General features: G+C 39.8%; 1 protein-coding gene across 1 annotated transcript; it reads left to right on the forward strand.

Moving 5' to 3' along the window:
• Positions 1–17,203: 17,203 nt before the first annotated feature.
• On the forward strand, positions 17,204–19,295 carry CXCR4 (C-X-C motif chemokine receptor 4; the record flags this gene model as incomplete). Its single annotated transcript, XM_079538800.1, has 2 exons — positions 17,204–17,230; positions 18,234–19,295. 2 exons carry the CDS (start codon positions 17,204–17,206, stop codon positions 19,293–19,295), a joined length of 1,089 nt encoding a protein of 362 aa, XP_079394926.1.
• Between the last annotated feature and the right edge of the window lie 3,416 nt (positions 19,296–22,711).

A 22,711-nucleotide genomic window follows, 5' to 3' on the forward strand; every position in this document is an offset into this window, starting at 1 on the left:
CTGCTTTCAGAATGAACTGTGAGTTGGAGGGGATTTTTCAGAATAAGTGACAGAGTGGGAAGAATAGAAGGAGGAACAGGGGGTTACTGCGAAGATGTGATGTTGAGTAGGTAGGTATTGCTTTGCAAAGAAATCAAGAGGAAAAGGAAGATTACCCCAAAGCTCACTATCATGTCTTTGTTTTCATGCTGTTCAGCCATTCCCTTACCTGACTTCCTGATTTCAGCTTTCTAATTATTTTAGTAATGCTGTCAATGTGATGCCAAAGGGTATAGCCAAGAGCTTTCAGTTAAGCACAGATAGAGAAACATTGTATGATGACAAGTCAGTTAAACAGTTGTCTGAATTAACTGGTGCTGCCTAGCTGAAGGCTATAAAAATCTTGCCTGGGCCAGCAAACTTTCAAGCCTGCATCCTGCCTATCTCCCTGCCCTGGGGAGCATCTCTGTAAGGCTCATTGTTAAAGAGCAGCTCCTTCAGCAAAGGATCACTGCAGGAATTTAAGCCTTATTGGAGAGGATTATCAGAATTCATTGTTTTGATGTTCGTTAATTTCCAGGTTTAAGAGAAGAGGAGCTAACAGTTTATGGCATGAGTTCATTAAATTGAATTCTGAATTCCTTACTGTCCATGGCAAGACAATTTCCCGTGTACTGTAAAATGGAGTTTTACAGAGTTCATGCACTGAAAGTTCCCCAAGATATTCTCTGTTTAAATATAATCTCTTCTGCACCTAGCACTCATTAAGCATTCTAAACATAACTGTAAGCATACGAAGACCTTAATATTTTTTGGTACATAACATTCGTTTAAAGAAACCATTAGGGAAATATTTTGTAACCCTGTACTTAACTAATAACAATATATGAGAACTAGTTACAATATTTACAAGTGAATTAAAAGTCAAGTTTCCTTACAACTTCCTCCGATTGCTCATCGCTTCTGCAAAGTTCACTTGTACTTAAATTCATGCACAGCAGTTACCTTGGAGTACTGATATAGATTTCTAAATTTCACTATAAGCATATGTGAGCTGCAAATCCTCATTCAGCAACAGTGTGCTCTGTTTGTTGGTCCTCATTATTTTTGAATTCGTATGTTGAGTGAGCATTCCACATTTCTTTTTAAGGAGAAACCTCAGAATCTTTCCCTAATCAGTCAACAGATAACACCCTTGGCAGGCACCTGTAGAAGTTCAATTTGGATCTACACTGCAAAAAAGAGGGGGTTCTGTATAACCTACCAAGTTACTCTCCCCTTGCTTGCTAACTTAGTCCAGGCACACATTCCTTCTAAACCCAGGTAAAGATGTTTCTATTTGAATTGCAGAGATTTGATATTGAAACCAAAATATAAACCTAAGTAAAAAGTGTAGAATGTCTTATCAATTAATTCCTGTGTGGAAAAACCTTTTCTACCTTCATCAGTAGGAGTGTTCTTCACCAATGGATTAAAAATTTACCACAGAAAGTCATATGTTAATGAACTAAAAAGTCACATTTTTTGTGCATATGTGGGAATATGAAATATGCCTTTGAAGTATGTCTCATTAAGTCTTCATAATCTTCAAATTAGTGCAAGACACTGAAAGACTGTAATCATTTATGTGTACAGTCCCCTCCATTCATCTCATAGAAGGCATTCAGTAAGATCAGATTATTTGTTCTCCAAAACTCTCCTTCAGTGCCTTTTAAACGAGGAGTCATTTCATGCTACGATCTCAACTTCCCTTGTTGACAACTCTATCCTACTGAAACTATGAAACTGTCAACACCAAGAGCAAAATTTAGGTGTGCAGAAGACAAAAATGGCTCAGCTGCTATCCCACAAGCTCTCTCAATAGAGGTCAACAACCTCAGATCCATGGAGAAAACTGCAAAACTCAGTATTTCCATCAACCTCTCAGAACAATACCACTAAAATTTTCTTGCTGGCTGAAAGCAAAAGAAAAATATTTTGTACACAGTACAGTCTCAGGAAATGAGTAGACAGAGCCATGACAGACATGGAATATAACAACAGACCACCCTGATTTAACAGAGGTAAAAGGAGCGCATGGTCAGCCTTTGGAGAGGTGCCTGGTAGTAAAGGTGAGGTAATGTAAGACAACTTTGCACTTGTGAGAAAAGGCCCAGCAACTCATACCAGAAGTTCCTCTTCTGCACTTGGGCACCTCTTGTAGTAGTCTACAGTCTTGAAGTAGTCTAGAGGTCACCCTTATGACCAGATCAAAGCCAAAGATTAAAAAACAAAACAAACAAACAAAAACCTCCACAAACTTAAGAAATATTAACTTATGTATTTTTATGACCCATATCATATCATATCATCTAATATTCAAGGTTGTTCTCTTGTATTCAAGCACACACAATGCTATCTTTTTTCATTAAGCAGTAAGCTCATGCAGTAGTGGTTAAATGACTTGCCTGAAGACATCCAGAGCAGAAGAGGTAAAGCCATGAATAAAATGAATAAAATGCAGGCGTCCCAACTGACAAGTTTTGTGTAACAAGGATTAGAGAACAGTTCTTTCTCTAAGTGAATTAAAACATTGTGTTTTATGTCTAAAAATGCAGGTAGTGCGTTAGGCTCTAGCTGAGATTAGCAGCATTTCTCTTTGGATAGTGGTTAGCTTTACAAAAGCAAAAACCTGACAGCTGATAAATGTTTTGCTTTTCCTCCATGCCAGCCATTATATTTTCTACAGGTCTCTAAAAATGCATTTTCGCATTATGGATAAGAAGATGTAATGCCCTGTTCCACAAATGTCAGTCTTGATTGCAGCAATATGATTCCACCATTTCCACAATGAATCAATTCAGGGTATTAAAACAGCAGAAAATTAACCCTACCAAAAAAAAAAAAAAAAAAAAAAAAAAGTAACCTACTGCAACCTACTACTTTTCCCCAGAAACTTATTACAGAGCCAGATATTTTTTCTACCAACAGTAGATCTATACAGTATTAATAAAAGCAACCTTTTCTTTCTGTAATCCCTAGACATTTTTCACTTCTGTGATGTGAAAATTCTTGCAGTAGAATTTCAGTGTAAATTTTATAGTATGGGGAAAAATATTTCCATTTACAATATTTGAACTTCCCATATTTTATATCAAAGATCAGTTACAGTCTACAGGCAGACCACCAAGTCAGTCCAATGGACCACAGGCAAGACTTGCAGCCTTTTTACCTAAAGAGCATGCGAGACTGTGTACAGACTACAGACAAGGAGTGTTTCTCCAGCACGAGTAGCCTCTTCTTGAGTACCAATTAACCTTCAAATTTCTCCTTTTTCACACCAGAGATATCTAATATGAATTGCTGATACTGATGGTAGAAAAGGAAGGCAGCCAGGAGTGGCTGCTACACACAATTCATCCAGCTCCCTGTCAATTCTCACAAGCAGAAGCAGACGCAGGCAGCCCAAGCAGTGTGGCAGTGGCAGTGTTCGTACTCCTATCTACCTCTTCGTCCTGCTGAAAGTTCAGCAGATGCAGCCTCCGGGAACACTCACAGACACCATGCCTGGTCAGTGACCCCTCTGCTACTGGTACGCAGGCACACCAGCTGCACGGCTTTCTCTGCCAAAAGAGCAAGAGGTCACCACTATTTTAAGTTCATTGACTGTCCTCTTATTTTATTCTTGTGAATAAGACGGCAGTCGGCTCCTCCTCTATTTTCTCCAGGCCATTCATTATTTTCTAATTTAGCCTCCTTTTGTTGACGTCTTCCAAAAAAGCAACATCATTCTTTTTTGTCCAAGCCCTTGTTCTGAAATAGTCTCAATACCCAGCCTTGGGCACCTCCTCTGACAGGGACAAGGAAAGAAATATTGTACTGATTTCAAAATGCACTGTATTTACTCTTAGCATTTCCACTCATTTACATAAATGCAAAAACGTACTCCAGGAGTTTGATTCCTTACTGCTTTCCTGTTCACTAGTTAATTTAACTTCATGCAAAGATGATACAAAACATTATTATTCATACGATGTTGTACTTTACATTCATTATAAATGATGGCATCAAGTAAAAAATAATCCAACCTGGAAAAAATGCAAGCATATTAGTTAAAACATGCTGTCCGTTCCTTCTAAATTATATATTTCTCAGTCTTTCAGAAGCATGCCTTTTAAAGCAACTCAGGGGATTTGCAGTTGCCTTCCAAGCTTTTCATTTCTAGGTCACTTGTTAAATCTACCCCAGGTCAGCACTGACTGAAAATTATTACTGTCTGGCAGCTGTTTTGTTAGTCTACATAAAATGAATTGGTGGTTTCATTCCACTTCCTAATGGACAAGCGGCCCCATCTTACACTTCGACCTAAATGGCACCCCATTGACTACTTCAGGGAAGAACTAAATCAACTCTTTCTATTCTGTAGGTAAGTCCTTAAGGTTAGGAACAAGACTGGTGGGACCCTTGAAGCTATTATAGCACTACTCTATGAAAAATAAAGTCCTCCATGAATGGAATTCCTATAATGAGAAGAGATACAATGCTATGTTGCTGAGTTGTGGGGATTATTTTGGTTCTCTGAGGATCTTTGTCATGTAATACAATGGGGAATATGCTACAAGTTGCTCACTGTTAAGAACAAAGCCCTTCCATGCACCATTTCACAGTTCCAAGGACAGAGAATGTGTGTATGTCTGTGTGCATGTGTGCTTGCGTATGTGTGCACAAAAGAAATAGTATGAAGATTGCTTAGTTGTAATAAAATTGTTATTTGATAGAGATCAGATTATATCTATATGAGAAATGTTTTAATAATAACATGGTGGGCAAAAAGATAAAGAGATTTCCTATCTTACAGCAAGAAGGAGAAATTACAGTGGGATCCATATTTGACTTCTACTTATAGCGCTCTACTTGCACTTGGAATAAAACAGGTTTTCCTACCTTGAAAGTCCCCAGTTTCATACTTTCAGAAGAATAATATTTATCTCTTTTTAGAGTAAATACAAGCACAAATGCTGTTATGAAACAACTTCGGATCTAAAGTATTTCACACAGAATTTTAAGGAAGGCCACAATTTTCTCTACCTTCCTTGTCTTTTTTCCTTGGATGATAAATAAGTCTCTGTGAATCTAGTACTACCTTTGTCCTTACTGAGCTAGGACAAATTTTCCCTCAGGCCCCCATTTCCCTTTGCCATCCCATTTTTCATTCTGCTCAGCATGCAGCAGTTCGAACAGACCTGCTCCTTGACTGAAAAATCTTCACCTCTTCCTACCCATCAGGCTAAGGTTGTTTGTCTGTGGTTTTCTAACAAATGAAAATAAAAAAAGAAGGATTCTCAACTTCATCTGTCACCTTCTTTTCCTGCTCTTGTCCCCCAGTGACTCAACTCTCGCTCTTCTTGTTTGCTTCTTCTGAACTTATTGTTCATCTTTTCTTCTTCGCTACTCTTTCCTCTCGTCCTTGTTTAACCTAAATTAATTTGAAGCAGCCTTAATTCCATAAACAATGTTAACTTCACAGAAAGTTCTGCACTTTCAGAGCAACACAAGGGTCACAAGGTTTGGCTCAGCTCCATGCTTATGTACTTCATTAAATAACTTAAGAAAATTGAGATGCAAAAGTTAGACTGGCCTCTAGAGACATTTTGCCTCTGTGGTAAACATTTTCAAGTAAATACATAAGAAAATTCTGATCTTCCTAGTATTTAATGTATGATAATTTTACTGCTGGACGAGCTCTTCTAGGGTGACCATTCAGGACTTTATTTTGTTTCAAGCATTGTACATACAGTTTTATTTTTACTTTTGTTTTCCTTTATTCCATAGCAATGAAGATAATTGCCTTTTAAATTTTGTTCAGTGAACCCTCACAAGCAAAACAAAGCAACTTCTCCCTAAGAAAGAATTTACCTGCATAGAAAGTGGTTTTCACAAAACAAATACTACGAAGATTCACAGACAAATGTACAGTACTTTGTTGCTGGAAACTAAGCCTTTTCAGGGAACTTTAGTCCAAAGGATGGGCATGAAGCTAGTTAAACATTCACTGCCATTTCTTGTCTGGCTGTCTCTGACTGCAGTGTAAGTTGTACAAGTTTTGCCTTGTAATCAAATGGTAATTACCTAGAAGAACACGGAATCATGCTGTTCTTTACTGTATTACTTCTATTTCAGTGTGTGCCACCTATTTATAAGACAAGATGCAGGTGCACACTCAAATTCTACATAGCATTTCATATGAAAAAAATACCTTCTGGTATTCTGCAATCTACCCTTGCAATAATTAATAAAGCCAACATTCCAATGGATTTGTGATTCTGCTTATATTCCCTAGTATCTAACATAATGCCAAGCAACATCTAATTTATCTCCTTTTGAGTCTGCAGCCTTTCTCTCAATGGGGCACTAAGTTAAAGACTAAGAATACAATTAAGTTTTACTTTTACTGTGTCAGGTCCTGACTTGCTCCTAACCCCTATAGAAATTTTGGCTCTGTATGTCTACCATTTGCTTTTACTTGCCTTTTCTTGCCTTTGATTGCAACCTGTCTTGTAGGAAAGCACCTTCTTCCAAGAATAACACAGATGATGAAAAGGCCTTTTTGTCCTTTTGTTCAGAAGCTTTGAACTGTTCTTTTCTTGGAATTGTTCAGACTAACACATTGTTTATGACTGACTCTTCTTGAAGCTTCTCTAAAAGCGTGTCCGTTACATAGTCAGACACCACTGAATTAATGACTGTGATTGCTTTTGTGATAAATAGATACAGAACAAGACTGGTTTTATATGCTACTCTAAAACCTGCTTTCAAGTTATAGTTACTTACATCTGACACAAGCAGTACATTTGCTGTATTGGTCAACAGAAACTTGCTCACCAACTCAGGCATAGATTCATGGCTTGGACACTAGAATCTGACATTTGTGGCTGAAAATTTCTTCTTTCTTAGAACAAAATCAGAATTTTAGGAACTACTCAATATTACTTTGTCTTTAGGCACCAAAATGGTACTTTCTTGTCAGTTATTTCCATCTTACACAGAACTGATCTTGTCATCCTATTAGCACCTGAAATGCTAAAAGTAAGAATGTAAAGACTTTTGAATTAAATAAAATGTTTAGTATAAAAGTTATACAAATGCTTAGATTCTCTGGTCATCAGGTATGTGTCATTTTAACATTCACAGACATACAGCTATCAAAGGAACAGAACTTCAGAAGAGAATCTAGGATAACAGGACTGGACTATGCTCAGTGAGTCCCAGTAAATTTGTCAAAGCAGTTGACTGCTTTGCCCCACCTTAAAATTTTCCTTTATTGGGAAACTGATCCTAGAGGATATTCCTTTGTCAGTTAAAAACTACCATATTTTTACATAATATGTTCAGCATGATATTACATCCAGTCATTTGTGTGCTGGCACTGGTGCAAGTATTTCTTTTCAAATGCCTACCTCACTGCCCCTTTCAACCTTCATTTTGTGAATGAAGGCATAAAATTTCCTTCAGCCTCCTGCCACAACTGAAATTCTCAATCCACATTACTACATTCCCAGTAGCCCTTCCCCATTCCTATTCTATCTAAATTAATTTTTCTTTCCAGTTCTCCATATGGTAGTGGTAGTATATTTTTCTCTTCTGGTAGACTGTTCTTTTTACATTCAATAATCAAGGACATATCCAAGGACATATTGTTGGTGGTTCAGACTCATCCTACAGTCAGTTGAGATACTGAAGTTTTTCTCCCTTTAGTCATGCCAGAGGATAACCCAGTTTTTAACAGTGGCACCTAGCTTTCCGCTTCTAGTGAATGTCAGGATCTTACTACTTTTTCCCCAGAGTTGATGGAAAACAGTAAGTACAGCTGGTTCCAACACTGAATCTTGAAGAGCTCAACAAATTACCTTCCTGCAATCTACTGCTTCCCTTTTAGTGTCATCACTATAATTTCCCTTCTAGAAACTTCTTCATTCATGACAGATACCAATTCCCACAGACTCTAGATTAGAATCTAACTCTAGAGACTAACTAAGCTAGTAAGCACTCAAATGATATCATATGAAATACTTTAATAAAGTCCAGGCAAGTGTTATCTACTCTATTACCTTCGCCTAGGAAATGAGTTATCAGAGAAAGTCATTAAGTAGTCAAACTACAGTATACCTTTATAAACTCTATTTCCTTTTTGCTCTGTTGTCCATTTACTTCCGCACCTACAAATATTCCTCCCATCAAAAGTTGTTCTGAAGTTTTGCCTGACAGAACAACAGTAGCCTATGTTAATAACAGTCACATGACTTTGGCCTAATTTTGACAGATCTGTGAAAATTAACTGTTCTAAGACTTCTCATCATGGTTATTTCAGATAAGGTTCCTCTGATCTGATCAAATGGTACTTCTTGATCTTTTCTTCCGCATCCAAAAGGGCAGGTTCCCTTTCCATTTACTCATTCATATTAGATACCCCTGGATCTGTTGCCTTATTCAACTCAGGATGTTTTTGAAAGGTGAGAAGAATCTATAATTAGTTTCTCCTTCTGTACTGCACCACTCCTTCAACTAGATGTGGATCCTTTGTAGATCTATATCAAAGCAGAAGAGGAGGACTGATAGCGTACTTCATGGAAAATAAGCATTCTACTTTTCAGTAAAATACATTTTCACAACTTTCTAAAACTGACTCTTATTTTACACATTAGAAACAGATCAAGGCTTTTTTTTTTTTATTTCCTAAGTGCATTTTGAGGGATCCCAGGAACTGGAAAATCTCTTTCCATATTCAGTACAGCGCTATATATATTTCATTGAACACAGTGCTACACTAAAGTGGTTTCTTAGTTTGGTTTCAATTTTAAACCACATGACAATCAACCCTTCCCAAAAGACTTTATTTTGGTGGAAAAACTGTTATCAAGCAACTTTGCTTTAGCATCTTCTTTACTTAAAGTAAGAAGACGGAATAAAAAACACAGCTTTCAAACCACAGAGCAACCGTTGAAAACTTAAAAACCACAATACCAAAGAACAGAATGAGCCTATGATTACTTAACACACAATGTGGTTTGAACTGGGCACCATACCAAGTTTTACACAGAAACCCAAGGGGAAAAGGAGCGCAAGTATCCATGGTTACAGTGACCCCTGCTTGGCACCTGAAGAGATCTTTCTAGAAAACGACAGGTAGAGACATTTGTCAGGGTCCTCAGAAGTAGCGAGGCTCCTTCCTGTTTTTATAAGTTAAAAAAAAAAGATAAAATAGCACTTAGTACAGACCGTCCTGAACACAGACTGTAACCTACAAATATTTTTAGAATTCCCCTCTCATGTTTTTCACAATATTCACTCCGTGCTGAAAAAAACCTCAGAAATCTAGAACCTTCTGTTTAAATAACAGCAAATTCCTAGAATAACAAGTGCATTTATGAAGTGACCGTTTCAAGGCTGAAGTCTTTCTTCACATGCTCAGCTGTACTGAACTCAGGAATGAAGGAACAGGATGGTAGGCTGCAACTTTTAGTGGGAAAAGTTGGAATTGTCAATTAAGCTGAATTGGAGCCATCTCTGCTGAGTATTGAAGCTTTTACATAATTCTGTTCAGCTATGCCCTGGAAGGCAGTGATACAGCTAAACCCCATGCACAGCCTTCTTGGCTGGCATTTTTTATTCCTTTTCTTCCCTGGTACTTACTCACCTTATCTCTGTTTACATATATGTTTGGGGAAGATTGCTTTAAATCTGTGCTGATGCACTTATGCATAACCAGGTATACTGAACCATGAACATAAATGCAGGCATGAGTAAATATTCACAACAGTTGATTTTAGAAATGCTTCTTCTATGTGAGCAATCACCTGATGAGATGGTGAAAAACAAGCTGCCCAGGGCTCCAGTGGTGAGTTCCTCTTGCCAAGGCAGGGAGGACACAGCTCCTCATAAAAAAAGAATGTAGGAATAGATTTTTAATGTTCTGTACTTTTTAGGATGCTCATCTTCTCTTCTGCATGCTTCTTAAGGATCCTGCTTCATCTTCAGTTGTGGAGATGATAGCTCTCCAGTTACTAATAACAGATTTTGGCTGAGCCACTCAGCTGTACAGATGTGATCTGGATCCAGCATTAGCGAGCTATCACATTTCTGTCAGATCAGCCAGAGATCATGCTACGGTGTCTTAGAGGATTCATTCCAGTCATTATGGGAAATTATGTGGATGATGCCTGGTTCAGCAGCATATTTGCTTAAAAAAAGTTGCCTGTTCCAGTAGAAAATTAATTCAAACTAGAAAACTGAACATTCAGCAAGTCCAGTTATGAGAGATTAGTTTTTTATCTCATGGTTGGAGCACTCTAGATGTGGTAAGAGATGCCCTGACATTTGGATTTACTTTCCTGTTAAATCAAAAAGCAGAAGTTCAGCATCCATGAGGTTCAACATCTACAAACTATGACACAGTTTATGACACAGTATGCAGAAATACTGGTGATAGGTGGATGGTTGGACCAGATGATCTTGGAGGTCTTTTCTAATCTTGGTGATTCTCTGATTCCAATCCTTTCTTCAAGCAGTTCTGCTGCTTTTATAGCGATCACTGTTTAATGGCAGCGAAGAAATCACACTGTGTGATCTCATTGGTTGTTTACAAAGATTAGGCCCTAAATCTTTCCTATCAGATGTTCAAAAGGGCATCTCCATCAGTGGCAGATAACTCCAGGAGTTCCACAACACTATTGCTACTTACTTTCCACAAAGTAAGACTTTCTGCGAAGAACTAATATCTCTCTTCAAAATCCAACATCAGCTCTAAATAATAAGGGAGAAAGGAATATAGCTGTCAACATCCTCATATTTTTGACAACGAATACAGCAGGCTGTTGATGTGCATTTACTTAAGTACTTTAGAAAGGGCTGTATGTGAAAGGCTTTCACTCTGCAGCACTGAAAATTTGCCAACATTTCATAGAGATGCTTTGATTGTTTTAGAAAAGTTGTTTTTCAACAGACAGAAAATTCACAGACGGTCACTGAGTACATGGCATTGATTTTACTAGCAAAGGAAGAAACACTGACTTGAAAACATAAGCCCAGGCTCACTCTTGCACCTCCTTCTAGAAAAAAAGACAGTATCTCAAAGGCTTTCCAGTGACAGCATATGGCAAACCTGACTTCCAGCAGAACAGAAATGTTTGGAATTCTAAAGTGAATTTGCATTGAAATAGGGGGAGGACAGATCCAATGGAAAGAAACTCTGGAAAAGCACATTGCTGGATTTGGCTGATCTCCCTGATGCTGAACAACAGATTCAGCCACAAGCCCTGTGAGGAAGCACAGATGGGAGTAATCCCTGGCACACAGATTCAAAACCAAGTATCCAAGCTGAGGCTCAGCACCCACGTGCACAGACTTTCCTTCAGAGTTGCTGCAATAGAACTAAATCATCTGTGAGCTTCTGACTGCAAAACTGTGCCAAACAGGAAGAGTTGCTGCTCCTAATTCTGCTTTCAGTGCCACTTTTCGGATGCAAAACAACTGGGCAAAGGAGATAAAGAAATGATTTCAACCAACTCAAAATCTCGAAACACATGAAAAATGAATAGCCACTATCACTTTCAAAGAAAGAATTAAAACAGATGTGTGAAAATGGTAAAGAAAACAGGGCACATACTAGTATACTTCACTACATCCCAAGTACAGTTCCAGAGACACTATTTCAAGAAAAGATTGATCACAAGCTGTCAGGATGGAAAAAGAACATCAGCACACTATTTCCAGTGTACAGAGCAAACAAGTGTATGCAAACATGAGTGGATGTATTTTGATCCATCTACCTCTGGGCTCTGCAAGTAGACATTGACATGGTCTAACAGAACTACTTTGAGTCATAGACTCAGGTTGGAAAGTGCATCTGGGTGCAAAGCTGGATCACAATGCCCAGGGCCCAACTCACTCGGTGTGTCCCCAAGTGCATGTGTGCAGTTTACAGTGGAAGGAGAGGCTCTGAGCAGCTGCACCTGAAAGCTCTGCACGAAGAAGTCACATTATGATAATGCATACATGTATATGCGAACACCTGAACTAGATTTTCTAATTATATATTACATACAGTGTTTTCTAACTGTAAGAGCTTTGAAGACAGGGATTTAGCACGCTCTCACATGCATCCACAGAAGCAAAACTGAACTGTGAGCAGGTTTTCAGCAGAACTTTCCAGCATAAAAAAACATTACAAGAACCACATCTCATAGCTAAACAGAAAAGTATCTGAATGCTAGGGAACCCCAAATCCTACTCAGTTATAGCAGAGAAATGACTTACCATACAGTTAGGCAGGATTTACTTTGTTTTCATAATTCTGATCCAACCACTATTTGGAAAAAAAATCACTAAAATATAACTCTAGAAGTGTTCTGCTACACCATCATCAAAGATAAAACCTTCAGCTTCAGTGATACGTAAATGAAGCCATGTTTGTAAAAAGGATTAACAAAGTTGTTCAAAGCAACTTTTTAGTCTACTCTGCTTCCAAACAAACAATAAACTATCCAGATGCAGTGAGATTTGCTAACCCATAAACATTGCCAAATGGAGGAAGAAGATCAGATCGTTAATGAGTTTGGTCCCCTTTGAATTTCAGATGATCAGTGTCACCAATAATTTTGACAGGCTCTAAAATAAGCACTTTCTCTCTTCAAAGCACCTCACAAACATCAACCAATTAATCCCTATAGCTCTCCTCTGAGGTAGGTAAGTAGGTATTGTTATCCCCATTTTACAGTTGGGTGAACACAGTCAGAAGGGTAAGTGATTTGCTGGAAGCCCGTGGGATTAAAGCACAGGAGTGACTGTGATTCCTTTTAGAGGACAGCACTTTTTTCGCTTCTCTGGTGACTTTTCTGTGCTGACTTTAGACATCTTGGCCTTGTGACAAAACTTGAAAGAAACAAAATAAATATTCCTTGTTAAAAGCAAGGAACCGTAAAGAAATCAGTTTTCTGTGCCGGTGTACAATAACACTTCTGTCACCTTTTACTAATGTAAGTTTTCTCCTTTAACTTTTTTCTAATATTCAAGCATCATTCCTTCCGCACAAAGGTTTCTTCCCGTGGTAACACAACCTACTACCAATAGAATGGTACATCCTGATTTTATTTTGTCATTTTTGCTTTCAAATGAGCGGCAGCCTGGCCAGAAGGTGCGTGGATGTCCTCTTTCCAGGATCAGGGCAACAGTTGGTGTGCTTGCTGCACAGAGGCACAGGCAGGAGGACATGGAGAAACGGACACAGGGAGCCCAGAGAACTGAGAGCCATTAGCTGAAACCCAACTCCACTGAGCCCTTGGTGACTGTTGTAACAGGCATAAGATTGATCCATTTCCCACTTCAGCAGAAGGATCAAATGAAGAACAACAGTGGATATCCTTTTCCTCTGTATGTATACAACTTCAGGCCACTTGAAGACCCATTTGTCACAAAGTCAATCTGGTGTATGGTAAGAAACACCTGAGTATTACAAGCAAAGCATTTTTCATTTAGTGGCCAGCAAGCTCACAATATCAGATCTCTGGAGTATTTTTAGACCAGAACAAGCCACTAATCAAAGCTAGTACCTCGTGAATCCTCAGCATGTTTTCTGCTATTCATTCAAAAGATATGCTTTCAGAAGCCTTCTGGTACAGGCAGTGACATGTGCAGTGAAAATCAATCACTCCTTACTACACAGTACAGTTATTTCTGCCCTGTTTCTGGTTAAGTATTTTTAAGACACTGTCATCTGTGTGTTTTGAAAGGATAACTCCATTAATCTTAAAAAGAACAGTTTATTAATACATCACTGTAATTATTACACTATGGTGGCATTCATCTGTTACATAAATCAGAGAGCCAATCTCCCTTGTGTTAGGTGTCACCAAAACACAATGGTGCCATCAAACTTTTAGTAGCTGGAAGTTTGCTTTGCTAAAGACAGTTGGAAGGCCTTAAAATTAAGTAAGTCCTGCAATTCATTTTTCTGCTTCTATGGATACTGGATGTGGGGATGTAGAGAGTATTTTTCCCACCGGAAAGAATTACTACAAACATTTTTGCTCTTACAAGAGCAACACTTCTGTTTCTTTCTAGAAGACAAAAAGTAGGTTAATGATTCACAACTTGGGAAATTGTTCAGCTGCCTTAATAGTGTAAGAACATGTCAGATTTTTGTACCTCAGAGGGCACATTTTCCGAAACAAAAATACATATTACATGGATTAGAAGTGTCTGATTTTCACAGTAATTCTGCAACCAGAAAAACATGTAATGCAAAACAAGCTTGAAAATTGCTATTTGTTAACTGCATCTTAAGAAGATTTGTAGCTAGCTATCCAAATTACATGCTCTGCAGAAACAATCCCCTTCTCTTATCACCTTGGAAATCATTAACTTGCCCCCACTGGTCTTTTGCGCAACAAAGGAAGTTTTCTCCTATCTGAACAGATAGGAGAAACAAAAGGCTTTGTAGATAACAAAAATAGCAGTGTGAATGCTAGCTTCAGAGGACCTTCATCCAAACACGTTCCAGTGACATCTCATCAATCCCCAAATCTACCACTACTCAGCACTACTGTGCTTCAGTGCTAAGCCATGGAACTCGGTTATTCCACACTTCTGAATTTCTTCTTATCTATGAATTCAGATAAAAGTCTGGGTCACAGTCCCCTACCCTATTAGATCAATTGTCAGGCAATATCCTTTTCTGATATGGGCCAATCTGCACAGCAAAACCATGGTGTGAATGTAACACTTGCCTACATATACTGTTAACTACACCCTACAGTTCTGTGCATCCATACCTCACACTCTGGGTTATCCACCCCAGTAATTAGCCAACCAGTCCTCAAACTTCTCAAATTGTTCTAGAGATTATGCACTATTTTTGTTGCGTTTGCTTATCTGCAACTGTTGACCACGAGTCACCTGCACACAGGCATATTATAATGTCCCACCCAGCATACACACAGGAGCATCGTTAAGTCTTTTGTAGCCTCCCGAGGTGAGAATACCTTCTCCATAACAATGCATCTGCCACCAGAGTGAATTTCTGGGAAGCAGGATCTATTTTCCCCCGCGTGCAGCTCCATGTCCTAACCTATTTTTTAAGAACCTGTTCAAAATGATAACTTCTGAAAAAAGGTTCGTGTTTCCAGGTTCAGCAAGCGGCAAGGCTGTCAAAAAGCATCCCTTTGCTGAAAACTGCGCCGCAATTCCTGATGCCATCAGCTGTGTATCCTCCACAAATGAAAAGTGAAAGATGATTATACAGAACTGATCCCACCCAGCCTTATATAAAAAATCCCCATCTCGTTTTACTGCCCATTTATCTGCCTGGTCATCTAACCTCAGGCTGCAGATTTCTTGAGAGAAGTATTTTCAGATTTGTATGTCTGGAAAGTAGTGAACATGTCGTGGGTTCTATAGACAATAAGAAACAAATACAACAATTTTAATTTTGTCCCTCCTTTTTTTTTCTCCACAGGATTTCAGAAGAGTAGAAATATCATTAAGTATGGCTAAGTTTAATATTGTAAAATGTGGACTCAGTAGAAGATACTTTTAGTGCTCTGGCACGGTGCCCCTTTTAACATTTTCCAGACATAAACTCAAAGTAGACTATATTGGATTTTCTGAGGAAAGTTCTGTGTTATCATTAATAAGCATTTGCCTTTAAAGCAACTTACATGTGATACTGCAGAGTTTCTAGCAAAATATGAATGACTATCAAATTATGATGTAGTTAAAGTACTTAATGACATTATGGGTCATACTTTGCATACTGTATTTTTAACAAAAAGAATGATAATCAGTGTTACTGATCAATCACAAGCATGAGAGTACATAAAAAGTTGCAGAGCTGTAAGGGGACTGATAGGAGAGTAACTTGCCAAATACCCACAAATAATCCTTATATCTAAAGCCTGTAGTCAAATCAGAGCATGTAAACTGGCAATAGCAGCCTTTATGAATAAAACTTTTGACAAACTTTCACTTCGTTCATCCCTTGAGACCGCAAGAGTAACGTGAGCTTATGCCATTACGTTAGGAATGCTCCTGTCCCTTCTTCTCTTCAATCCAAATTCCAACTACAAAGTGTAAATCCACATAAGTGAATCAATTATTCCCAATACAATTACTCGAAATGATGGGAGTTGTGAAATCATGGGAAGAAAGAAAACTCCTCCAACTAAAACCAGCAAAATCTTTTCTGAAAATTAGTTTACTTGCATGAGTTACAACAGCACTGAGACCCAAGAGATATCTGTGAAGGGAATTCATTATTGTCTTCTACTGTCCTTTATATTAGAGTTAGTTTTTCCTTGCAAACGTATGTTATGAATGCGATTTTTATTCTATCTGCACAATTTAAGGTTTTTCTCTCATTTTGTAGACTATCCAGCTTGTGGAAAGAGACCATTATGAAAGATTCTCAGCATCCTCCGCTTTTAAAAAAGTAATTGCCCAGCCTTGAGATTAAGGAAAAAGATGAGCAGCGTTCTGATATTAGCAGGTAAATAAAGAACTCGGTGTTTTTTGATCACAAGACATTAGAGATGCATATCCATAAGTTTAAATGAAGTTGGCAGCACAGTTATTTTGACGTTTTATTTGCTTCCTGTTTTCTACCAGTTCCTTGTGGGTCCCTTCCAACCCTGGCCATTCTGTGATTCTGTAACGTAAAGAGCTTTTGGGACACTGACCCACCATGTTATCCAGCACACACTGCCGAAGCATCTGCAGCTCCGGATGCCAAACTCCAGATGGTGGACGAGTTCAGAACAACCTGCAGCCCGCGAAAGGATTGCAGAACCCCCCGGCAAGAACCATCCCCTTGCTCCTCGCCTCTCCCCACACACTTCAGCGGGGACGAGAAACAGCTCCACGCCGCCTACGCGTCTAAAGGCGTGCAGCACATCTCCTCCCCCCTCTCACGTCCCTCGGCCCAGCGGCTCCCCCCGGGCAGCGGCTCCGGGTGCCTCCCGCGGGACGCCCCGAGGCGGGGGCCGCCGTGCCCGGCGCCGCAGACAAAGCGCGCCCGAGGCGCGGCCGGAGCCGGTCCCGCGGTGCCACCCGGCGGGGCGGAGCCGGGCGGGGCTGCCCCGGGGCGGGGGTGGCGGGGACTATAAAGAGCTGGATCGAGGCGGGAGTAGGGCTGTGCGCTCGGTGCAGCTGCGCTCGTCGGGGTCGGACGGTCTGGACCTACTCAGTGGCTCGGAGTATGGACAGCAGCATGGACGGCTTGGATGTAAGTGCGGAGGGGAAGCGGGGAGCTCGCCCTCCAGCCGCGCCGGTCCGCGCGCGCTGTTTGCAAACGGAGTCGCGTCGGGGGTTCGGAGCCGCGTGCCGCCGCCGCTCTGTCCGGGCCGGGCGGGAGGCCGGGGGTCGATGCGTCCCACGGAGCGGCGGGGTCCGCAGCCGCCCCCATAACCTGCGGGGCGCCCCGGGCGCGTCGGGTCAGGGCTTCGCGGCGTGCGGGGCGTGAGGCTGAACTCGCAGAACACGAGGGGTAGCGCGTAGCCAGGTGGCACTCGCCCGCCTGCATCGCTTTTCAACGCGGCGCTTCGAACCGTTGGTGGTTTCCTGATGCGCTTTCGTGCCCTCACCAGAATTTCGCTTCCCCTTTCTACCGCCGCTGCGGCTCCCTGGCCTCTGGGCGGGAACAAAGGGCGGCGGTGAGATGCCCGCTGCCCTCGGGCTGCCGCTCCTCGGCTCTCGTCCCGGCGCCGAGCTGTCAGTCGCTTCTCGGGGGGAATCCTTGCTATTCATCCTTCATTACATCAGCCGAGGGCATCCTCTCTGTTTCTCCGTGACCCCATTCCCTTAATGAGAAGGAACTTCGGAGCTGCAGAATGATGAGTGTAATTCTTCTAAGTCTGTGCGTGTCACACATCTGGCTTTGTGCATTTGTAGCACGCATCCCATTAGAGCGCTGAAATCTCCTGAAGCACGGGGGTATTTCTGAAAGTAGGCGTCATCATTCTTTTCTCCTGTCCTCAGTTACACGTCCTCAGAGAAACACAAAGGAAGTTCTTCCTCGTCTGGTTTTTGCTGTGTATAAAGTAGCCAGTGAAATAGAAATTGCGTATAAATAGCATTTTTCTGTCTGGGTTTCAGAAAGTTTGCCTGTTGGTGATGGTGGAGGCTGTTGTTGGGACTCTTTACATATAGCGAACTGTTTTTTTTTTTTGTTTTTTGTTTTTTTTTTTTAAAAAAAGCCAACATCTAATTTTATTTTCTTATTTATTTAGCTGTCCTCTGGCATACTCATTGAGTTTGCTGACAATGGCTCGGAGGAGATTGGCTCAGCTGACTATGGAGACTACGGAGAGCCGTGCTTTCAGCATGAAAACGCTGATTTCAACCGGATCTTCTTGCCAACTATCTACTCCATCATCTTCCTAACAGGAATAATCGGGAATGGATTGGTTATCATTGTTATGGGCTACCAGAAGAAGCAAAGAAGCATGACTGATAAGTACAGGCTGCACCTTTCTGTGGCTGACCTCCTCTTTGTCATCACCTTGCCATTCTGGTCTGTGGATGCAGCCATAAGCTGGTACTTCGGGAACGTCCTGTGTAAGGCAGTTCACGTCATTTACACAGTCAACCTCTACAGCAGTGTCTTGATTTTGGCTTTCATAAGTTTAGATCGTTACCTGGCAATAGTCCATGCCACCAACAGCCAGCGACCCCGAAAGCTGTTGGCTGAGAAGATTGTGTACGTGGGTGTCTGGCTGCCAGCTGTGCTTCTGACAGTGCCTGATATCATTTTTGCCAGTACGAGTGAAGTAGAAGGTCGGTATCTCTGTGACCGCATGTACCCTCATGACAACTGGCTGATTTCTTTCAGATTCCAGCATATCTTGGTAGGTCTTGTCTTGCCTGGTCTAATAATCCTGACTTGCTATTGTATTATCATATCTAAGCTGTCGCATTCAAAAGGCCACCAAAAGCGCAAAGCCTTGAAGACAACAGTTATCCTCATCCTTACCTTCTTTGCCTGCTGGCTGCCTTATTACATTGGCATCAGCATAGACACGTTCATCTTGCTTGGAGTCATCAGACATCGCTGCAGCTTGGACACAATCGTGCACAAATGGATCTCTATCACAGAAGCCCTTGCATTCTTCCATTGCTGCCTCAATCCAATTCTTTATGCCTTCCTGGGTGCCAAATTCAAAACATCAGCACAAAATGCCTTGACATCTGTTAGCAGAGGATCAAGCCTCAAGATTCTTTCAAAAAGCAAACGTGGGGGACATTCTTCTGTTTCTACAGAGTCAGAGTCTTCAAGTTTCCATTCCAGCTAACACTTCTCCTTGCCATCCCTTCCTAAATAGACACTTTAAAGATGCTCAAGATTTCAGAAAGACAAGACTGACCATAATGTACAGATTTATTTTACAGTTGGAATTTTTTATTGCTTCTTTTAGTCTTTGTGAAGTTTACTTGACTTATTTATATAAAACTTTTGTATTGATAAACTGTCTAGGCAGGTCCTGTGGACAAGTGGTTAGTTCACAAAAGCTTGAGTGTTTGTATAGATACGTGAACTAAACACCTGGATTGTAGCAAGTTGACTGTTAAAAGATTAGAAAATATTTCTCTGTTTATATGTAAATGTTTCAATGTTGTTATATTCTTAAATGTTGGCTGGATATTTTTGCCTTACTAGATGTTTGGTTTACAATAGCTTATCTCTGCTGTAGAAATGGCACTTAGAACTAAAGCTGCCTCTGTTACATGTTAGGGCTTGTTGGTTTTTTTCCCATTATCAGTAATTGATGGTTGGACATTTTTTTTGTTCGAGGTAAATAAAAATATATGAGAAAAAGTTATTTTGAGTGGTATTTTTATTTCTGGTTAAATGTTCTTCTCGATGCTTATTGTGCATTGAGAATTCAAAGTAAATTCCCTTTGAAAGCTGCATAGCTCCTAAATGAATGGGGGGAAAATGAGTTTCACTACCTAGTGATTGTTCAGCTGACAGCTTTGAGTTCTGGAGTATTTTTTTCCACCAGATTACATGTACTCCAGTTAGCAGTGTCTTCAGAATGACTGAAATGATCATTTCAAGCAAAGAGTTTTTTGAGGGCAAAATATCCATGAATGAAAACCAATCTGCTCAAGTAATTGCTGAGATTTATAGACTCTGAAGTGTCAAAATAAGACTACTGCATATCACTAACCTTCATGCCATGCATATAAAATCAATACTATGCTTCTGCCCTGTGCTGTTCTAAACCTAGTTTCACATGCTGACAGTCCTCAAAAATAGTTGAATCCAAACTGTAGTATCTGACCTTGTCTTTGAGCTAGAAATCAATTTTTTAGGTTATCTCCACTGCGGAAGGTGTCTTTTGTCCACGAAATTATCCCCTCCCATACACATCCAAGTTTTAAAAACCTGAATGTGTAACATTTTTTTGAAGATGTCTTTTAGGGTCAAACCAGCAGATGACAGATAGCTAAGATTAGTTATTGGAAATACTTAGTCAGATCTTCATGTTAGCAGAGTGCATTCAAAAGTAAAGAATATGCTAAAAGAAAGAGGTATTGAGAACATTCGTATGTTCTTAAACTGAAAACACAACCGTCGCTTATCTAAGTAGCTGACAGTTGGACAGGTTTCTGAAAAGCAAAACATTAACTATGCTTACAAGTCAAATGAAACGAGCAGCACAGGCATTTCAGTGATGTCATTCAGATTGGGTATCTAATAGGAACTTCATGTCTCAATATGTTAAACTGTGTCTTAAACTGTAGGATTAAATTTAGATATTTTCACAAATTTAAGACCCTTCTGTATTTGGCTCCCCAGCCCTTCAGTCAGGAAGTTGCAGTGTTTTGGCTGCATCCTACAAGCTTGCAATGACTGGTAGCCATTTGATTTGTGTTGAGCTGACTCAGTTTGCCGGACCAGCACAAAACTAACCTGGCAGAAAAAAAATAAAATTCTAGCACTTCAGTGAACTGAAACAGCTCAACAAGGAGTCCAACATGCACTAGAAAAGGACAGGACTCTAATCTGATGCTAGGCATAGGGAGAGAAAAGTGAGTGAAGAAGAAAAGCAAGCAGACGCATTGTTCAGTAACTAAGCTGTCACATCATTTCAACTCTAATGCTTAACTTCACTCAGCGTAACATAAACTAACAACAGAAAAAGATGCGTTCTCAAGAAAGAAAAGGTCTCACTTTCACCACATTTGCCCTTGCAGAGTTGAGAAATGAGGAAAACATGACATAGGAACAGAACTTCTCAAATGGTTTATTTTTGTTGTTCATTTGTGTGTTTTCTTAATTTAGCGAGCATTTCTCCATGAAGAATTTGTTGCTCTAACTGATTCTGATTTCCACCCCAACCCAATCAATCACAGTGACTTAATTGCACTTATACTCACTGGCTATCAACACTTTGCTGCTTATTTGAGGAAATACTTAAAGCCCTCTAGCATTAACTTTGATTATTTCCATTATACTTCACAGTCAGCCAACTGTTACCCCTAGTGGAGAGCTAGCAGGACAGGGTGCAAGGCAGAGTAAACCCAGCAGTCCAAGTTACTGCCAAAGACTACTGAAAGGGCATTTTATACAAACAACAAAGCATTTGTGTAGAAAATAAATTAGTGAAATTAAATATAACTCATGCCCCGTGGTGATGAGACCTACATTGGTTTTATAAAACCATTGTTGTTCTCAGTAAAATTAGTGCAACTACGGACAGAAGGAAATCTTTAGAAAGTTTGCTGGGTCAAAAGCCACATATACTTATCTTTAAATGACTTTATATGCTGATAAATATGGATATATTTGCAGTGTTAATTGAGAGAATTAAAATGCGGGGTTAGAATGAGATGATCTTTGAGGTCTCTTCCAACCCATGCTGTTCTACAATTCTATGGAAAAACTGCAAATTACACAAATTTGTCATGAGGAAACAAAAAAAAAAAATGATTCCAATTCTGTCCTTCTACCTCTGAATACATAGCAGCAAAATTTTGTTGAAAGCGCTGAACTGCAGCAAATACACCATGCTGGTAAAAAATTATTTATTTCCTTTTAAAGCAAAATTACCTTTAAGTAGACTTTTGATGAGGCTTCAACTCTTTTTACATCTTCGTGAATCAAAAGCCATTCTGATAAATGTATTGCTCAAAGTCTAAATTCAGTTCCAAAGGTGAATAGGTCTGTGTAATTTATTGGACAAGTACACACAAGTAGAATTTTCTAAAGTTTTCAGAGAGACTTTCCAAGTATTTTTTCCAGTTTTTCCTTTCTAGTATACCAAATAACCATAGTGACTTATTCTCTAAAACATACACCATGCGTATTCTCAGTGCTTCATTGGTACAAAATAATACTACAACTAATCTTAAGTATGCAACTCAAGATGTAGAAAACAGATGCGAGTACAGATGAGTACTCATTGCAAACCAATTAGAAAGCTTTCGCAACTTTAAAAAGTTTCAAAGTAATTTAAAAAAGAACAAAAGTATTTACAAAGATATCATAATGTATTCATACAAAGTCTCTTTCTGCAGAATTCAGATTTTGTCTGCTATGGTTGATGCAATGCCAACAGGAACGCCTGGACTAAAACATGGATATCCACCTAATACTATAATGCATGCCCTGTAAGTGCTTAAGATTAGTCAGAAATCCTTTGGATCAGGCAAGTCTAAACCACAGACAGAACACGTACATGAACTGACTTTTGCTTCATCT

Source organism: Tetrao urogallus (assembly GCF_951394365.1).
Source record: "Tetrao urogallus genome assembly, chromosome: 8".
NCBI classification, from domain to species: domain Eukaryota; kingdom Metazoa; phylum Chordata; class Aves; order Galliformes; family Phasianidae; genus Tetrao; species Tetrao urogallus.